Consider the following 18,532-nt stretch of genomic DNA (forward strand, 5'->3'; position numbering starts at 1 on the left):
CACCACGCATCTGAAAGGCCACACGTCTCGGGTGGTGGTATCTTTCCAGTGCAGCAATAGGTTCCTCTCGAGCCTCTCCTGGCCCCGATGGCCCACAGACACAGCTGATACCGGGAGTCCGCTCCAGGGGACGGCCACAGCCCTGGCCGTGCTCGGAGGCCCTGCGTCTCACACCCCCGAGCCCCTGGGGCCTCTGTGCCCGGGTCACGGGAGGCTGGCAAGGGAGCACTAAAAGCCAGCCAGAGTCCCGGGGCTGCCGGACTCTGTGACCACAACCCGGCCCCAGACCCTGGGCTCCCAGTCCACCACCACGTTCGTCAAACAAGGGCTTCCAGAGCGAGTCACCGCTAAGAGGCTCCACCGGGTGAACGCCCCTCCCGTCTGGTGTGGACCCCTAAGCAGCTAGCTGCCCCACATGGGGTGTGCAGTGGCACCCCACTGCCCAGAGGCCAAAGGCACCCCGGTCAGAATCAGACATGAACTCAGGCTAGGAAAGTTGCAGCCCTGGCTCAGAGCAGCCACCTCTCCTTCCCCCTATCCGGCGAGGGGTGCTTGGGGCGTGACCCGAAAACCATAGCACCTCCGGTCTGCTTAAAACCAGCAGCAACTGGATGGGAGCTGGGAGGCCGTGCCCGCTCCCCAAGTCCCGGCGCCGAAAGTGAGGGGAGCCTGCAGCGGAAAGAGACACAACTTGTACCTTTACTTGGCTAAGAAGACGAGCTGAAGTCCGGGAGGCCGCAGAGTGGCCCAGAAACCAAGAAACTGCATACAAATCCTGGGCCTGCTACCTCCCAGTGGTGGGATCTTGGCCAGTTGTTTTAACTCCCTGAGCCTCTGTTCTTTGGCAGGTGGTGGGAGGGCCACGTTTGTGTGCACGGAGTGGGCAGCGGCTCAGAGCACGGCAGTCCCTCATGGCATCAGCATAGCGGGGTACCCAGGGACTGATGCTCAGTCCATCAAGCCTCAGTCAGCCTGAGATGAGGGGTCCCTGCCAAGCTGTCACCCAGCTCCAGGGGCTCCTGCAGTGGGATGCTGCCCAGACATTCCAGGCCCGCCCCACCAGCTGTGAGAGCGGCGGGAAGAACCGTACTGCCCCCAGGAAGGCACGAATGAAGGAGCCAGTCTGGGGACGGGACCCCCTCAGTGGTGACCTGAGCCTACAGATCCGGGGACGGATGGCTTGCTGGGAGCTCAGTGGCCGTGCAGTCCCGTGGTCCCAGCTCCTGCCTCACACCTTTCCCAGGAAGCCTCCCCAGCCAGATGCTAGAGTGGAAAGAACCTGGGTTCAAGTTCTGCCACTTCAAGGTTGTGTGACACTGGGACATTATAAACCCACTGCTTCTGGGTTCTTCACCCGTAAAATGTAAATCCTACCACTCACCTCACTGAATACTAATGTAGTCTGCCACGCCCCCTGAATAAGAGGGGCTTAGGTGAGAGATGTTCATGTTCCTTTCATTTAAACACCAGGAAACAGAGGGCCAGAGACCTTAAATAACTTGCTCCAGGTCAAGGAGCTAGTACCTGGCAGAGCTGGAATCTGAACCCAAGTCTGTAGGGGTCCATAAATCCATCCATCCATCCATCCGTCCGTCCATCCGTCCATCCACAAACATGCGTGTGGTCTACTGAGTGCAGACACAGGACATGAAGCAGTAAACGAGACGCAGTCCCTGATCCAGGGAGCTTACATCTACTCTGGGAGGCAAATAATAAACATGGAGGGGTAACTGGGCGGTGTGGCAGGCAGTGATGGGGGCAGGCACCGAGGTGGGATGCCTCACGTGGGTAGGTCAGGGAAAGTCTGTCTAAGAATGTCTGAGACAGGAGGAGGGGGCAGCTTTTGAGGGGCCAGGGCCCGGGGACTGCAGAGTCCCTGAGGCAGGACTGACCGCAGGGAACAACCCAGCAACAGAAAGGAGGCTGGTGAAGAGCAGATGCGATGAGGCTGGAGATGCAGCTGGGCCAGACCGTGTAGGCCCTGGGGCCACGTGAAGGAATGTGGATGTTCTGTCCCAAGTCCAGTGAGAGCTCTTGGTGGGTTTCAAGCAGGAAGTGGTGTGATGTGGTTTACATTTCTGAAAGGTCACCGTGGCCTGAGCTGGCGCCCATGTCTGTACAAGGCCCCGCTCGTGGGGTGCTGGTGAAGAGCCTGGCATAGCCTCGGACACACAGGGACCCTCGTCTCGCACTGCCGTTCCTCTTTGCGCTGAGCGCATGATGTCACCTGCTAGCACGCTTGTCTCCGTCCCTCCCGGTGCCCCGGACCCCACAGACAACAGGTGCTCCGAAAATGCCAGACGCTTGGTGGACTGACACCTGTGAGAAGCACTGGAACTTCACGGGACCCAGGTCAGGGAAATGAGGGGTCCTGGACCCACACTTACGATCTTGGGTGGCGGGAGGTCTGGAAGGCTCTTCTGAGGGGCCGAGGAGTGCTGGCCGGGCTCGCCGTCGGTCAGTGGGCTCTGCTCCTTGGGCGCTGTGGGAAGGAAGCAGGGAGGGCTCCAGTGAGGGGCGCCCAGCCTTGCAGTGGAGTCTCAGTAGCCAGGAATGTCTGGTCACATGAGCCCCGAGTTCTATTTGGGCAGGTGTTAATTACCCAGGCAGGCGGTCCCTGGAGCCAGTGTTGTTTTTCCTCCAAGAATAGGGTAGATCGGCCATGGGCAGTTTCCTCAGGAGGAACTAGTTTGAGGTTTCTGGTAGGTTCCGCACCCTCTCCTCCACCTGCCCCATGTCCAAAATGCCCTGGCCACAGAGCTTTAGCAAGTGGAGGAGCTGCCCGTGGTCACTATATTGAGCTGCTCTCAGCACCGACCCTGTGATTACCTCTGTCTACCCCCACATTTTCCCCGGAAGGCAAACAACCCAGGGCCCAGGGGCTGCTTTAGTGCAGGGGACTTCTGTTGAGCCCACGCTTGGTGGTGGGGCAGGAGGTGAAAGCCACACTGGGGAACTTGGCCACCAACCTTCTGTGCACTTTTAAGGAAAAGGCACCAAAGGCTCTTCTGAGCCTGACCGTTTCAGGAGGTGGCCAAGCCAGCTGGGGACAGACAGGTTCAGGCAGATCTGACCTTGGGGCTCTGCTGGCTGATGTCTTGAAGCCAAGTCTTTAACAGGACTGAATGCTTTGGGATGCTGTGTTCCCACCTCTTGCTAAGCCTCTGCCTCTGAGTCACAGGCTTGAGATTTGGGAGACGGGGCTTCTGATCCCCTCTCCTCTGCAGCTAGGCAGCTCTGCAAACCTCTGGGCCTCTCTGGGGTCCTGCTGGACCCACTCCTGAGGGTTTTCAGACAAAAGCAGAGAGCAGAACAGAGCTGAAGATTAAGATGCCATGGAAGACACCACCTGTCCTTCCAGTGGAAGGTGAGATGTTCTGACAGGCGATCACCTTTGAACAAAACCTTTGATCGAATATTAAGGCAGCTGCTGACATCACCGGCTCCTTGCCATCATCCCCCACCCCCCGCAACACAAACACACTCATAAAATCCAGACTTCTGTCAAAAGTCATAAAGCTGGGGCTGTGGGATCAGCACCTGTACAGCTGCTTTCTTAAAGCATCTGACTTATAACTTCCTATTCCTGGGACGATGCTGGGAAACGCTGAGAGATTTTAGGGACTGAATCCTTATCCACGAAGGGGACACGAGACCTTTAAGAGGCAAGGAGGTGGCCTGATGAGACATCCCAAAATACATCAACCCCAAATAGCATCAACCAAAATGCGACCTCCAAAAATAACCCCACCAGGCCTGTCTGTGGTGCTGGCTGGGAGGAAGGAGGGGTGGGACGGGACCAAGGCTTATACTGGCCCCCTTCCTGGGAGCTGGCCACTCCATCAGCGGTAGCCCCGTACCTTTGTCTTGGGACTCAGCATCCTGTTGCTTGTGGACCGTCACTTTGTTCATATAAATGTACTCCTCATCAGAACCTGCAGAAGGAGGATGGAAGACACAGGCTTCATGTGATTTCATGAAGGGAAAGGGCCTCTAGAGAGAAAGGATGTCCCCTCCACCCCTCAGAGACATTGTCATCAGCCTGGATTCCAGTAAAAGCATACAACATTTTGAGTTGATTGAAAGAGTCCATTAATAGAAAGAGCTGACAGATTTCCAAAAAAAGAAATACCAAATTGCTGACTGTTAGTTTTCTAGCCTGGGGGGAGGGGAGGGGAGAGAAGGGAAGGGGAGGGTACAGAAGGATAGCTTTGGGAATAAAAGTCTTAAGTGGAAAAGCACCCATACCTTAAAGATCTGCCTCACATTCCGCCAAGCAGAGATTTCTCTGCGTTTCCTAGCATTTTGTTTAAATTGTAAAACATTTCCTATCAGTCATTCTCACCCTAGTCTGAATTACATAGATGGGCTAATCAGAGTGAGGTCTATATAAGATAGGTCATACTCAGGATCTGGAAGTTTACCTCCCAGGCCTCCAGGTGGGGTGCCACTGTGGGGGCCTGAGCTCTGGGTTTGGAGTGGGGAGTGTGCTGGGATTTGGACCTGCAGCACCAGCAGCTACCTGCTCTACCTGCAGTGGCACAGCCCTTCCCCTCCTTTAAAAACATTTCTGGGGCTTCCCTGGTGGCGCAGTGGTTGAGAGTCCGCCTGCCGATGCAGGGGACACGGGTTCATGCCCCGGTCCGGGAAGATCCCACATGCCACGGAGCGGCTGGGCCCGTGAGCCATGGCCGCTGAGCCTGCGCGTCCGGAGCCTGTGCTCCGTAACGGGAGAGGCCACAACAGTGGAGAGGCCCGCGTACCGGAAAAAAAGCAAAAACAAAAAAAACATTTCTGTACAGGCTGTCACCTTCCCTATGCACGTCTAGGCAGAGAAAGGCTTGGACCCTTTCTTCAGAAGCCTGCAGAGGAGACTGATCTGAGCGTTTCTCCTCTTAGAAATCCTCCTGCGTTTCTTTGTGCCTCTTAATTTGCATTTCCTAGAAACTTGCGGCTGATAAATTCCAGTGGCTAGAGATGGTGCTACAGAGCCAAGGAGCCCAATTCAAACCCCTGGCGAAGGAGGCAGTTCAGTGCCAGCCAGTTCCACACCACAGACAGCCTAGACTCCAGCCAGCAGGGCTGCGTCAACAGAGCCCTGAGAACCCAGAGGAACAGGAGGAGGATACGGCTGGATGGATCTTCCTCCATCAGCCCCTGGGATTGCCACCCTGTTGCCCAGCCCTTCCAGGACCAGTCAGTAACGTCACCCCTATACCAAGGGCCGCAGCAGCTAATCGGAGGGAACTACAAGGTCTAAACTTAGTTATCCACAACTTGCATACTTCCACTGAGGGGCTGGGTCTGTACCTTCTCCAGAGCATGGCACAGGAGAAAAGCACTCTGCAGGGGGAAGCAGGAGACAGGGTAGGGGATGGGGCGGGGGGGTCCTCGGCCAAGCTCTGCCATTAACAGTAATTCTGAGCAGAACAGCTAACCTGTGTGCCTTGGTTTTCTTGCCTGCATAGTATGGAAAATAATTGTGATGAAATATTGCCTAGTTCTACCTAACTGAAATTTTCAAATACAAAACTCAAATGTTAGGGAATTTGAAAAAGTAAGGTAACCTTGTAACTAACAAAGATTAAAAATGACAGCCTAAAACATGGGAAATAACTCAAAGGCTCAATAATAGGAAAATGGTGAAAGAAACCAAGGCACATCAACATAGGTAACAGCAGGTCACCTTTAAAAGTAAATGGATTACCGGCACAACCATTTTGGAAGTGATTTTGGAGGATAATTTAATTTTAGGTGTTCATATTCTGTAACCCAGCATTTCCGCTGCCAGAAATCTATCTTGAAGATAAACTCCAGCGTGTAAACAAAATCTTATTTGAGGGTGTTTACTGCAATATTATATGAGGTTTGTTTTTTTTTTTTTTAAAGAACAAAATTTAAATGCCCGCTAATAGGGGGCTGGTTGAACATTATTGTTCATCCATCGATGGACACTACCAACCTGTGAAAAATAACAAAGTAGCTCTATGTCTGCTGTTTACAAAGATATCCAAAAATTACAGTTAAAGGATCATGTTTCAGAAAAGCAAAAAAAAAAAAAGAAAAAGAAAAAGTATGCGAACTGTCAACACAGGGAAATGTGTGCAGGCAGCAATTCTAAATGTAAAAATAATGCAGGGTACAGAGGCAAACCACAACTACATGAAAATATCCCGATGACACCGATACAGATCAAAAAAGGAACTGAAGGAATGTAAATAGTGTTTAACGTTCATTTTACATTCTTTTCTTTTTTCATACTGTTAACTAAGCCCACACTCGCGTACAAAAGAAGAAAAGAAAAGGCAAGGTATTGTTGTTATTGTTTTAACTGTTAGATGCTGAGCAGGTGCTTCCCCCCCAAGATGGTGATTTGTAAATTGCAGAGAAAGCTGGCACTGGCCGTGTCACGAGGCTGCGTCTGCCTCCTTGGACACTCTGCAAGCCATCCTTGACTAGGTGTTGATTCTCAGTGTTGCTAATCCACTACAATCCAGTTGGTAAGTAAGAGGCTCCCAGGACCATCTGCAATCCTGTGAACTTGGCCCTGGAAAGAGAAGCCTGATGAGCTGTCCCAGGTCTGGCAGGCAGCAGCCTCGGGTTGGAGGATTTCCATCTTTCTCTCATTCACCTTCAGAAGTGCACTGAGCACCAGCGTTGTACTGGGTGCCGGCGATACAGCCAAGAACAAAACAGACATCGTCCCTGCCTTTGTGAACCCACCAGATTGGGGGCGGGGGAGGGAGGGGGGGAGGGGGGGGGGGGGGGGGGGGCAGACCCAGATGGGGTAGTCGCACGGGTGTGCGGGAAGTGACAACAGCTACAGGTACGGTGGAGAGGAGAGCTCATCGTGCTTTGAGCAAGTGTGTGGATCCTGGGGGAACGACCCTTGTCTGAAGAGGGTGGTGGCGAGGGGTAGGGAGGAGGGACCCGGACCCTGTCTACTACAGCTGCATAGACTGAACGTTTGAAGCATTTCCCATCACAGGGGCAGCCCCTGAAATGTTCCCAGAGTCTCTGAGCAGGGTACTGGGGGGCCCTCAAGGTTAAGACAGGAAAAATTATCGGGCCCCCAATAAACAGACCTCAATCCATGCCTTGACCTTACCACCTAGACAAAAGGCAAAGAGAGTGGAAAATTCAGTAATACACTGAAGGTCAGAAAATGGACAATTGCATTTGAAAAGCGCAAACAAACACACACACACACACACACACACACACACACACACACACAGACACACACACACACACACACACACAGAGTCATGCTCTGCCCCAAATGTGTTGAAGTAAACAACAGCTCAGCCAGTGGAGACCACAGGCTATCCTGAAATGATCACCCTGCCTCCACCTATAAGTCCCGTCTGGATGAGTTAATTTTCTGGAAGATACACAGTGAGGCAGGCATGGGAAACTGAGAGAAAACGACCAATGCTTTCAATTTAAGGGGCTTTGGATTCTATCCTGTGCAGCACAATTAACCTGGTGCAGACTCATCTGGACCGTGGAGAGCGGAGGGGAGCATAATGGGTAGGTCTGCTGGCCCAGGCCCAAGCCTGGGCTCTGCCACGCATGGCCATGTGCCTAAAGTAACTTTCCAAACCTCAGTTCCCTCGTTGGTAAGATGGGGACAACAACTCCCTCCCTGCCTTGGGATGGGGTTAGATGACGGAATCCGAGTCATTTCATTAAGCACCAGGCTGGGAAACGGTAAGAGCACAGAAAGTGTCAGCTGCTGTTATAACCACTCTGCCATCTGAGAGGGTGCAAAGAGGACCAGAAGGGGAAGTTCGAAAACAGTGGCTATTCATCCGTGGGCACTGACCTGGAGAACAGAAGTGACAGCCAAAGGCCTCGGTACGGCTATGCGCATTTATCGGTGGTCTGGGTGTGCTCTGGGGGCGATTCACACCGGGGTGCCCCCGACCTGTTCTCAGCAGCTCCTGCAGCCCTACAAGCTGCAGAGACCAAGGGTGGGGAAGGCCTGACTTTATGAGAACAGAACATACACACGTCAAGGGTGAAACAGAGGTCGCCCTACGGGAAGCCACACTAAATCACAAAGGGGACCCCACACCGGGAGCTCTGATGGAGCGGTGAGAACCAAGAACCAGGGGTCAGACGCCATCACAGCAGTGTTTCTCAATTCCCAACAAAGGTGTTCTTTATCATTAAACGTTTTCAAGTCGGAGCACATCTAAATGGCCTGGGAGTGTGTGCTCTTTAAAGAATTCCACCGATGAGTCCTTCTGTGGAGTGACTCATCTCTCTGAAACTCCCCTGCTTTGTAATGGGCTTTCCCATCTGCTCATACCACCTTTGATGTGCTACGGACCAGGTCAGCAGACGCTCACTACAAAGCTAGGAGGAGGCTGCAGAGCTCAAAGGCAACGAAGGGGCTGCCAGAAAACCCCTCTGAGGAAAGGCTAAGGGAGCCAGATTATTCCGACAGAAGAGAAGGCTGCCGGGCATCTAGCAACACGCTTCAGCTTTATGACTTCTCTGATACTCAGACAATAGGAACTAATTCCACAGGGAACAAAAAAAAAAAAGGAAAAGGGACTTTGAAATGTAGCCCAGTGGACGCAGGCTGGATGTCAGGGAGGAGCTCCTGACTGTGATGGCCAAAGCAGGTGCACTTCCCTCCCTGGCAAGGATCTGGGCTATTCCTGCTGTGAGACAGATGGATTAGGTGTCCTCTTACGGTCCCTTACTGTCCCCAAAATATCCCTTTCAATTCTCAAACATCCGATATAAAAATAAACTCGACTAAACTGTTATGACTTCACTAGAAGGTTTTTCTTTAAAAAAAAAAAAAAAAAAAACAAACAAAACCTGTGCTAGAAATGAAACCGTATGTCCACAAGAAGACTTGTACAAGACTGTTCAAAGCAGCCTTATTATTCATACTAGCCCAGATCTGCAAACAACCCAAATGTCCATCAACAAGTGAATGGATGAGCAGATTGCAGTATATTCGCAGAAGGGAATACCATTCAGCTATAAAAGGAACTATGGATACAGTCCACGGCATGGAGTGATAGGGGCCAGACCCAAAGCACAAACCATCCAATTCCATTTATATGAAGCTCCAGAATGGGCAATGCTAATCAATGGTGGTAGAAATCTGAAAAATGGTTGCCTTGGGGTGGGGATGGGGAGGAATTCTTGCCCTGGGAAGGGGCAAGAGTGAATTTTCTGGGATGACAGAAATGTTCTACGTCTTATTTGGGGTGGTGGGTACACAGGTGTACACAGCGGTCAAAACTCACTGAACTGACTCCTTAAGATCTGTGTACTTGACTGGATACAAAATCTAGCTCAATTAAGAAGATAGAAAAACAATGAACTCACAGTTCTGTGATTTACAAAGTCTTAAAACAATGTTTTCCTGTTTTCCCTTGGGCTGTATGACCCTGGGCAAGTTATTTACACTCTCCAGGCCTCAGTCTCCTCATCTGTAATAACAGCACCAACCTCACAGGGGTGTCTTGAAGATGAAGCCGGAGCAATACATGTGCAGGCGGGAAGTGCTCCATTAAGCATTAGCTATTATTATACCAGTTTATTATCCCTTCTCTACTTTCAACCATAAGGAAAAGTGCTCTTCGCGGGCTACTGTGTTGAGTGTTCAGAAACTCCTGGGGCTGCCATACACGTCCCATCACTCTCGCACTATTGTTACGGGCTGAACCATGTCCCCCTCAAAATGCATAAATTAAGTCCTAACCCTGAATACCTCAGAATGTGACTGTATTTGGAGAAAGTGTCTTTAAAGACATAATTAACATTAAATGAGGCCACTGGGGGCGGGCCCTGATCCAGTATGAATGGTGTCCTTATAGGAAGAGGAAATTTGGACACCGCCATTCACGCAGAGGAAAGATGGTGTAAAGACCCAGGGAGAAGGGGACCATCTACATGCCAAGGAGAGAGGCCTCAGAAGGAACCAACCCTGATTTTTAGCCTCCAGAACTGTGACAAAGTGAGTTTCTGTTGTTCAGCCCAGTCTGGGGGGTGTCATTATGGCAGCTCTAACACACGTACAACCATCGTCCTGCTTCCACAGGGACCTCTTTACTGAGGCCCTGGCCACACTCACTGCTGCTTTTGGTGTAAAGCCGGAGGAGCTCGGCCAGGCCACTCTTCTTCACCACAGCTGTGCTGCTCAGGTTCTCCTGGTCAAGAATCCTGAGGAAGTCATCCAGCTCTGTCAGCAGCTGCTCCAGGGCTAGAGACAGAAAACAGAAGAACCCCTTATAGCAGCCGCCTTCTCTCCCAAGGCCCAGCTCAGACACACCTCCGATCCCACAGCATCCCATGACGGACCCTCTGGTCTCGAGGGGAGGGGTCCAGGGTGAGGCCAGGCAGCACGTGGGGGGCCCAGCCAATAGGTGCAATTCCCAGTACCAGCGTCACTGGGGAGAGGCAAACAGGCCCTCGGCTTCGAGATGGACAACCTCGGCCAAAGCGGCGGCGCTACCATTTGCTGGAGTGACAGTGGCCAGTGTGGCCCAGTCAAGCCGATCAGGCTGTGAGAATCTGGAAACAGGAGATTTTGTTCCTCAATAAAGGTCAGTCAAACCAGCTCAGGGGCTGGGGAACTTGAACACAGATCAGTCCCGCAACCATCAGAAGAAATGCTGCGGTTGACCCAGTTGTTAATCCTTTCCCCGAGGATGGGGAAACACAGAGTCACTTCAGGGAGAGGAAACAGTGATTATTCTGTCCCCGCAGGAATATGGATGGACAACCTATCAAAAGCCACACTTGGACAAACAAAACCTCTCCCTGAGATTCTTCAGTGACTGAGCCACTTCAATTGCCACCAGGCCAGCATCACCCCCAAGCTGGTTAAGGTCTGCGGTGCCTCGGATCTAGTTGTCAAATACGCCTCTCTCAAGGGCCACCGTTACAGAGGCACTGGCCAATTTCCAGCTGGAAGCACACTGCAGAAACATCAGTGCAGCGGGCAACAGTCTAGACGCAGGGCCTTCCCCATTACTGTTGTTGATATTATTGTTAATGACCTAAACCTCTATTAAGAACAGGATGCGGCATTCACCGGTGGAAGCCTCACCTTGGCGCTCCCTGCCCAGCTGCTCTCCAGAACATTCTCATTAATGGCAGCGGCTCCTTGAGGGTCTAAACAGTGCTTTCCAACCCTGGCTGCACTGGAATCACCTGGAGAGATTTTAAAACTCCTGATGTCTAAGCCGCACCCAGACTGATGATATCAGAATCTCTGGGAGCGAGGCCCAGGAGTCATTAGGTCTTAAACCTCCTCAGGTGATTCCAATATGCAGCCAACGCCGAGAAGCATGGGTCTAAATGCAACGCTAGGGGCCACACCTGAGGGCCCTCCTTCCAAGACAGCAGCCAAGACGCCCAGAGCCGCCCTCCACCACCTGCTGCTGGGACTCTGAGCGGTCACACAATCTCTCCAAGCTCATTCCCTCATCTGTAAAGTGGAGAAGACTGTGTGGGCCCTGCCCATCTCACAAGGTTGGTGTAAAAGACAAAATCTGTGAAGCTCTTCACAACCATGCTTGTGAAACGCTATGCTAACCACACAAAGAGCTTTGTCATCGTCGTCTCCTCCCATCCCGTGACATCATTAGTTATTTCTTATTCTCCACCAGTAGCATTCATTCGTCTCTAAGCTCCTCTTCAGAGAAAAAACAAAACCTTGCACTGTAACATTCCCTACCCTACCATGTAAGGGAGAGGAAGGAAAGGAAGGTCACCTCCTCGGAGCAGCCTTCCCTGACCACCTTCTCCAAACTAGATATTTCTTATCATTTTCTAACTCAGCATCTATCTCCTGCTTTCAGTAGCCCTAATCACAACTTACTGGCATTATGAATATACAATATTTTTTTGAATACACAGTATTTTTAAAATAAGATTTTAAAATGAGCAATATCAACAATGAATGAAATAACAGTTTTATTTATCTGCTCATTTTTATCGTGTATTTTTGTCTTTCTCATCCCGGTCTAGTCTGTTAGCTCAGTGAGAGTCAGAACCACACCTGTCTTGCATCTTTGGCACTGCACACTCTTATAAGTGTTGAATGAATGTTTATGGAAATAATGAATAAATGAATGAATGAAGTTATTAGGTACCTACTAGCTCACAAGAACTCTAGGAGGTAAGCAGCATTATGCCCATTTTACAGATGTGGACCTGGTGGCCCAGAGAAGACCCATAACAGCCCACATGGCGCATGACAGACAGCTGGGTTTGCTGCCTGACTCCAAGGCTGAGCTCTTGGCAACACCCCACCTGATGCCTCCATGTAGGGCCTTCTTCCAGCACCCCCCAAAGACCTGGCGCCCCAGAACTGAACCAGAGCCCCTGACTATCCCCTAACCCCCTCATTATAGAAGCCCTTATAGTCCCCTGGTTCTAAGGGAGAGCCCAGTGTCCTATTTCTGTTCAAACACCCCCTTGGCTCGTAGTGGGGTGGTAGCCTCTGACTCCATTCCTGAAAAACCAAACTCCCTGGAATGAATATTGCCACTGACTGGGAGAGAGCTGGAGGAAGGGGAAGGGGAATATGAGGATGCTTATTTCGGAAGAAGGCAGTGATAACAGTACCAGCGCGTGTGACTGTCAGATCAAACAGCCAGCTTGCTCAGATGAGTGGGTGCTGCCTGTCGTAGATCGGAGCACTCTCTCCCTGCAGGGAGAAGGTTTGAGAGTACTGCAGAGAGAAACAGCAGAGAAACCTCCTCTCTCCCTCTTCAGTGTCCTGGTAAAGGATGAAGAATCAAGCGGGTCCCACAGAAGTCTATGTGTCACTTCCCCTCTGGCTTGTCAAAAGCCAAGTGAGGGTAAAAGACACCTTCACACAGCCAGCGGCCCAAATGCTGCACGTGATACGTGTTGGCCCGTGTGCCTAGAGGTTGGATGGAAGATGCCCTCATCTCCGCTGGAGAAGAGATGAGCAGATGGTAAGTGATAGCCAAGGCAAGAAAGAAGCCACATTAGGTGGTTCTGCTTGGGAAAGAGCCATGGACCAACAGCAGAGTCTCCTGCCCCGCCCTTGGGTATTGAGAAGAACACCCCAGGGAACCTCCAAGAGGCCAGCGGCTTCTGCCCAGTTTACTTAAAACTGACTAAACTCTTAATGGAGTGAATTTTGAAAGAGCACCAGCCAAAGCTCCCAGAGCCCCCCGAATCAGCATCCGGCGAGACCTCACAGCGTGCCCAGACTCAGCTGGGCCCTCAGCCTCGACTTACTGGGAAACTGGAAAGGAGACCGCATGGCCTGGCTCCTGCCTTTTGCAGGCTTGTTGGCGGGACAAGACGAGCACAGGTGAAGTGATTAACAGACCAGGCCGCACCACCAAAGAGTCAAGAGTCACGCAGCCGATACCAGACGAGAGGTTTAAGGCTGGAAGGTTTCTGGGAAGAGGCCCTCACAGAGTAAGGCCTTAGGTTGTTTTTTGTTTGGTTTTGTTTGATTTTGAACAGTTATTCATGAGTTTCCAGTTGGCTGCAGAAACTCAACAGGCTGAAAGCAATGAGCTTAAAGAAGCCAAACTGGGGGACTTCCCTGGTGGCGCGGTGGTTAAGAATCCACCTGCCAATGCAGGGAACACGGGTTCGAGCCCTGGTCCGGGAAGATCCCACATGCCGTGGAGCAACCAAGCCCGTGCGCCACAACTACTGAGCCTGCGCGCCACAACCACTGAGCCCGTGTGCCACAACTACTGAAGCCCACGCACCCAGAGCCCGTGCTCCGCAACAAGAGAAGCCACCGCAGTGAGAAGCCCGCGCACCACAACGAAGAGTAGCCCCCGCGCGCCACAACTAGAGAAAAGCCTGCGCGCAGCAACGAAGACCCAATGCAGCCAAAAATAAATAAAATTTAAAAAAAAAAAAAAAGAAAAAAGAAACAACAAGTGAATTAAAACAAGACACTAGAAAATATTTTTTTTTTTTAAAGTCAGGGCTTCCCTGGCGGTGCAGTGGTTGAGAGTCCGCCTGCCGACGCAGGGGACACGGGTTTGTGCCCCGGTCCGGGAAGATCCCACATGCCGCGGAGCGGCTGGGCCCGTGACCCATGGCCGCTGAGCCTGCGCGTCCGGAGCCTGTGCTCCGCAAAGGGAGAGGCCACAACAGTGAGAGGCCCGTGTACCAGGAAAAAAAAAAAAAAAAAAAAAAAAAAGTCAAACTGGGGGAAAACAAAGGATAAATGACCCTGAGGTTTGAACTCAGCTACAGTGGATAAGGAAAGTGAAAGGGCCTTGCAAAACAACTAGGATCTCAAGCTGCATTTTTCCTGACCTTCTGAACTCCACTGAGCTGTAACTGCTGCTACTCCTGCTAACAAAAAAAGAAAAAAGCACGAGAACTTTAAGTGTCTCTTGCTTCCACATCCTCAGCTATTCCCAAAAGCTGCCTGATTCCTGGAAAACAGCCTTGTTTATTTTTATGTGAGCAAATACATACCAAGCCAAAGGATGAAAAGCATCAATGCCCGGCTCTGGGGAGACAAAGGTGACCCTGATGGGGCCCCTTGCACTTCCAGGAGCCCCATGCCTGGAAATAGGGCACCAGTGAATACACAGGATAGAAGTGATCCAGGGACATCTCCCAGGATCAGGAATGCACCGAGGAAAGAGACAAACTTTGGGGTTATCAAAGAGACAAACTTTGGCCATTGAGGATGAATAGGAGCTCACCAGGAAGAGGCAGAGGCATTTCAGGGAAAGGGAATGATGCTGAGACGACAGACTCAGATGCTGAAAGCACACGGGGTATCTGAGAAACCACGAGTAGCTCTGTGTATCAAGGCACCCAGAGCATGGGGGCAGGGTGGGTGGACCTTGAAGGAGAGAAAGTGCGACCAGAACTGCAGACTTAGATCCTGTGGGCAGAACATAAGGGCTTTATTTGCTTTGCTAGGGAGTTCGTGCCTCATCCTGCAGGGCTTCTGGGCAACGCAGTGGAGGAGGCCATGCTATGCTGCTCTTCAAGCAGGCTAACTCTGCCAGCTGTGGGGAGGACGATGGAAGGGGACCAGGGGACAGGAAGGGGAGGCAGGGAGGCCAGTGAGATGACTGCATTAGCTCAGCTGAGGAAGATGAGGGTGTCACCCGATCACAGCGGCTGGGGCCACGCAGGGCGCTGCACCCCACCACCTCCAATTCTCCCAAGCACTCCGCAAGTGCACAGCGGGGGGAACGGGCTCCTGAGCCTGGATTACAACCTAACTCAGTCACATCTGCTGTTAACAATGGCACTGGGGTTCAAGTCCAAGTGTGAACAAGTCCAAGTACTTGCTGTCTGCCAACCGCCCTGGGGAAGTCAGAGAGGTTGACCTGGATCATGGCCTCTGCTTCCCAAGGTAGCAGGGGATGGGATGGAGGGGTTGGACTTGAGACATGTGACAGGTAGCAGCCATGGGCCATTAGATGCGGAGATTGTAAGAGAAGATGCCCATGGGTGGCTGAGAGCTGCAGAATACCATCAGACACACAGGCCTGAGGACACTGCAGCTAACTGGGCATCTGTGGTCCCTGCTGCCGGGGAACTGATGGGCTAGGCCAATGGGAAAGATGGGAAGATGGGGAGTGCTGAGGAAGCAGATACCCTCCTTTTCCTCTACAACAGCTGAGTTAGGTGAAGGGTACGCACCAGGGTTAAAGAAACGCAGGACCGGGAACCAGAGGGAGTCGTGAAGCCCAGAGGTCATTTCCCTTCCCCTCCGGATCCACATCCTCCTTCAAGCTCCGTCCAGGCCCCGACTCCACAAAGCCGCACCCATGACCGAGGACACTCGGCTCTCTTGCCAGCTCTTCCCTAGATTCCTCACTGTCAAAGTCAGTTGTTCTCAGTTGTCTCAGTCTGTGCCAGGTCTGTATTCTGGGCTAGGCCTGAGCCCTTTCTGGACAAGGGTCAGCCTTTGTAGGTTTGGGCCTCTGACAAGGCGCGAAGCACAGCAGAGGCCAGTGATGCTCCCGCCATCATACCCCCTGGGGTCCAGCTACAGGTTCCCCCGCTATCCCAAAGGAGAGCGTTCCTGTGAAAACTTTCGTAACCCAGAAAGGCAGAAAGTGAAGCGGCTACTGTCTTTTTCTGCAAAAATGAAACTCCTTTTTGGATGGATCTCAGCGAGCGCAAAGCAGGTGTTCGTGTAGGCCTTTCATCAAAGCCAAGTGGCGCGAAGCAAACTTTGGAAAAGCAGGGGAAACCGAGAGCTCGGGCTCTTGGAAATAACAAGAAAAGCACGGCCCCAATTTGCGCCAACCGTGGCGACATTTTAAAGCCCTTAGAGCCCGGAGGGACGGGCCATCCCTGGGAGGAATGCGGCCATTTCACTGAGGCTCTGGAACGCGCTCGTCCCGGCTCCCTTCCCGCGTCACCCCCACATTGCTCAGTTTGGTCTCTTCCTCATCCTCCAGTGGAGGGAGGGAAAAATAAGTGTGCTGTTCACCGTGGAAACTGTAGGCCCTTGTGCAGGCTTTCCATCCTGGCTCTGTTAAAGTTCAGAGTTGTCTGCTCACGGGCTGACAAATCATCAATAAGATTCTTGTTCAGGACTCGCAAGGCCCACGCAGAGCTGGACGGGTCAACTGCTCGATTCACTGCCCTCGGCCCCGGCAGAGCTCTGCCTCCAGATGACCTCCTCCCCCAGTCTTTCTCATCTTGAGGCAGTCCTGTTCTTTGGTCACTAGGTTCCCAACCATAAATGTCTTCCCAACATGCCAAAAAAGCTGCTTCTCATGATTCCCCTGCCGTTTTACACACACATTTTTATTTATTCAGCTGCGTTTGCTGAAGACCCATGACGGAGGGCGATTTTCCTTCCAAACATGAAACTAAGCAGACCTGTTCTTTAAGTATAAAGACATGCATCCCCCTCCCTGCCCCAACGGGGTTCCGAACATTGGGCCACGGGGCATATGATTTGCATGAACCCGCCTGCTGAGGACCAACCAAAGTTATGAAGCTGGTGAAAGTCTCTGTGACAAGCGACGGCATCAGGTGGGTTGCAATGAAGAGCAGAAAACGCCAGTAGATTCATTCTGATCATAGAGAACCGTCACGTACTCAAGAATGAGCTTTTGGAAAACATGCCCCTTTACTCCACCTGAAAGGAGACCTCCCCCCACTTTTAGGAGGCCCAATCCTCCTTTCTCTAAAAGTGCCAAATGCCGAGTCAGCTTTTACCAAGTTCCCGATGTACCGATGGGTATGTGCCAGGCAAGTTGATAGGAAGTGGGTCTCTTTCTTTCTTTTCTTATGGTGGTAATACACACATAACTTTACATTAATTTACCACTTTAGCCACTTTAAAGCTTACAACTCAGTGTTACAATGCCATGCAACCATCACCACCGCTACCTAGTTCCAGAACTTTTTCATCACCTGAAACATAAACTCGTTAGGTTGTCGCTCTCCATTCTTTCCTCCCCCAGATTTGCGGCAACCACAAATCTGCTTTCTGACTCTGTAGATTTTCCAATTCTGAATATTTCATGTAAATGGAATCATATAACGTGTAGCCTTTTGAGTCTGGTTTCTTTCACGAGGCATCATGATTTCCAGGTTCATCCATGCTGTAGCATGTATGGTATTTCATTCCTTCTTATGGCTGAATAATGTTCCCTTGTATGGATATACCACATTCTGTTTGTCCCTTCATCATTAATGAGGAAGTGGGTTTTTTTAAACGAAAATAATTTTTTAGTTGGGCTATAACTTACATACAGCAACCTCCTCTGTTTTTACTGTATAAAAATCTAGTGTTTTGACCAACGCACTCAGCTGTGGCAACTACCACCACAATTAGGATACAGAACGGTTCCATCACCCAAAAAGTTCCTTTGTACCCTTCTGCAGGTGACCCCTTCTCCACTCCCAGGCCCTGGCAACCTGCAGAACCTTTGGAGTCTGGCTCCTTTTACTGAACATAAGGCATTTGAGATCCGTCCATTGTTGTTACATGTATGAGAAGTTTGTTCCTTTTGACTGCTGTGTAGTATTCCATCCCATGGCTGGAGGAAGCCCATATGTCTCTATATATTAAGAGATCTCTTCTCTGCTGGGTGCTTCTGCACAGACACAGCAGGTTCCTGTGTCCTCACACCAGTTTCCCATGCTCTTGAAGGCACCCTCCTGCTGACTTTCAAGGGCACTCCTGCTTTCAGGACACCGAATGGAAGACCACTCAGGGCCACGCATACAAAAGATAAAGTGGTGATTCTCAGCAAAGGCTGCATATTGGAATCAACTGGGGACGTAAAAAAATTCCTGATGCTTGGGTCCACCCCCAGAGCTCCTGCTGTAATTGCTCTGGGTGTGCTCTGGTCCTCAGGAGTTTTCAAAGCTTCCCAGGTGATTCTACTATGCAGCCAAGGTGATGAACCACAGAGATAAAGGTGTGATGATTGCTTCGTGAAAAGCCTTTTTACTTTATAAAATTACTTACGAGTCCATAAAAAACAAATTTCCAGGGCTTCCCTGGTGGCGCAGTGGTTGAGAGTCCGCCTGCCGATGCAGGGGACACGGG

The 18,532-nt window shown here is 51.3% G+C and overlaps 1 protein-coding gene across 1 annotated transcript in view; it reads right to left on the reverse strand.

The window, feature by feature from the left end:
- The window catches only part of AFAP1L2 (actin filament associated protein 1 like 2), a 103,880-nt gene that overhangs the window by 30,986 nt on the left and 54,362 nt on the right, over positions 1 to 18,532 (reverse strand). Inside the window, exons 2-4 of the mRNA XM_028481589.2 lie at positions 10,106 to 10,234; positions 3,861 to 3,935; positions 2,388 to 2,482 (exon numbers count right to left, since the gene is read on the reverse strand). Of these exons, the coding sequence (XP_028337390.1) occupies positions 2,388 to 2,482; positions 3,861 to 3,935; positions 10,106 to 10,234 (299 nt within the window). The remainder of the gene's footprint in view (positions 1 to 2,387; positions 2,483 to 3,860; positions 3,936 to 10,105; positions 10,235 to 18,532) is intronic.

This window comes from Physeter macrocephalus, chromosome 20, assembly GCF_002837175.3.
Source record: "Physeter macrocephalus isolate SW-GA chromosome 20, ASM283717v5, whole genome shotgun sequence".
Taxonomy (NCBI): Eukaryota; Metazoa; Chordata; class Mammalia; order Artiodactyla; family Physeteridae; genus Physeter; species Physeter macrocephalus.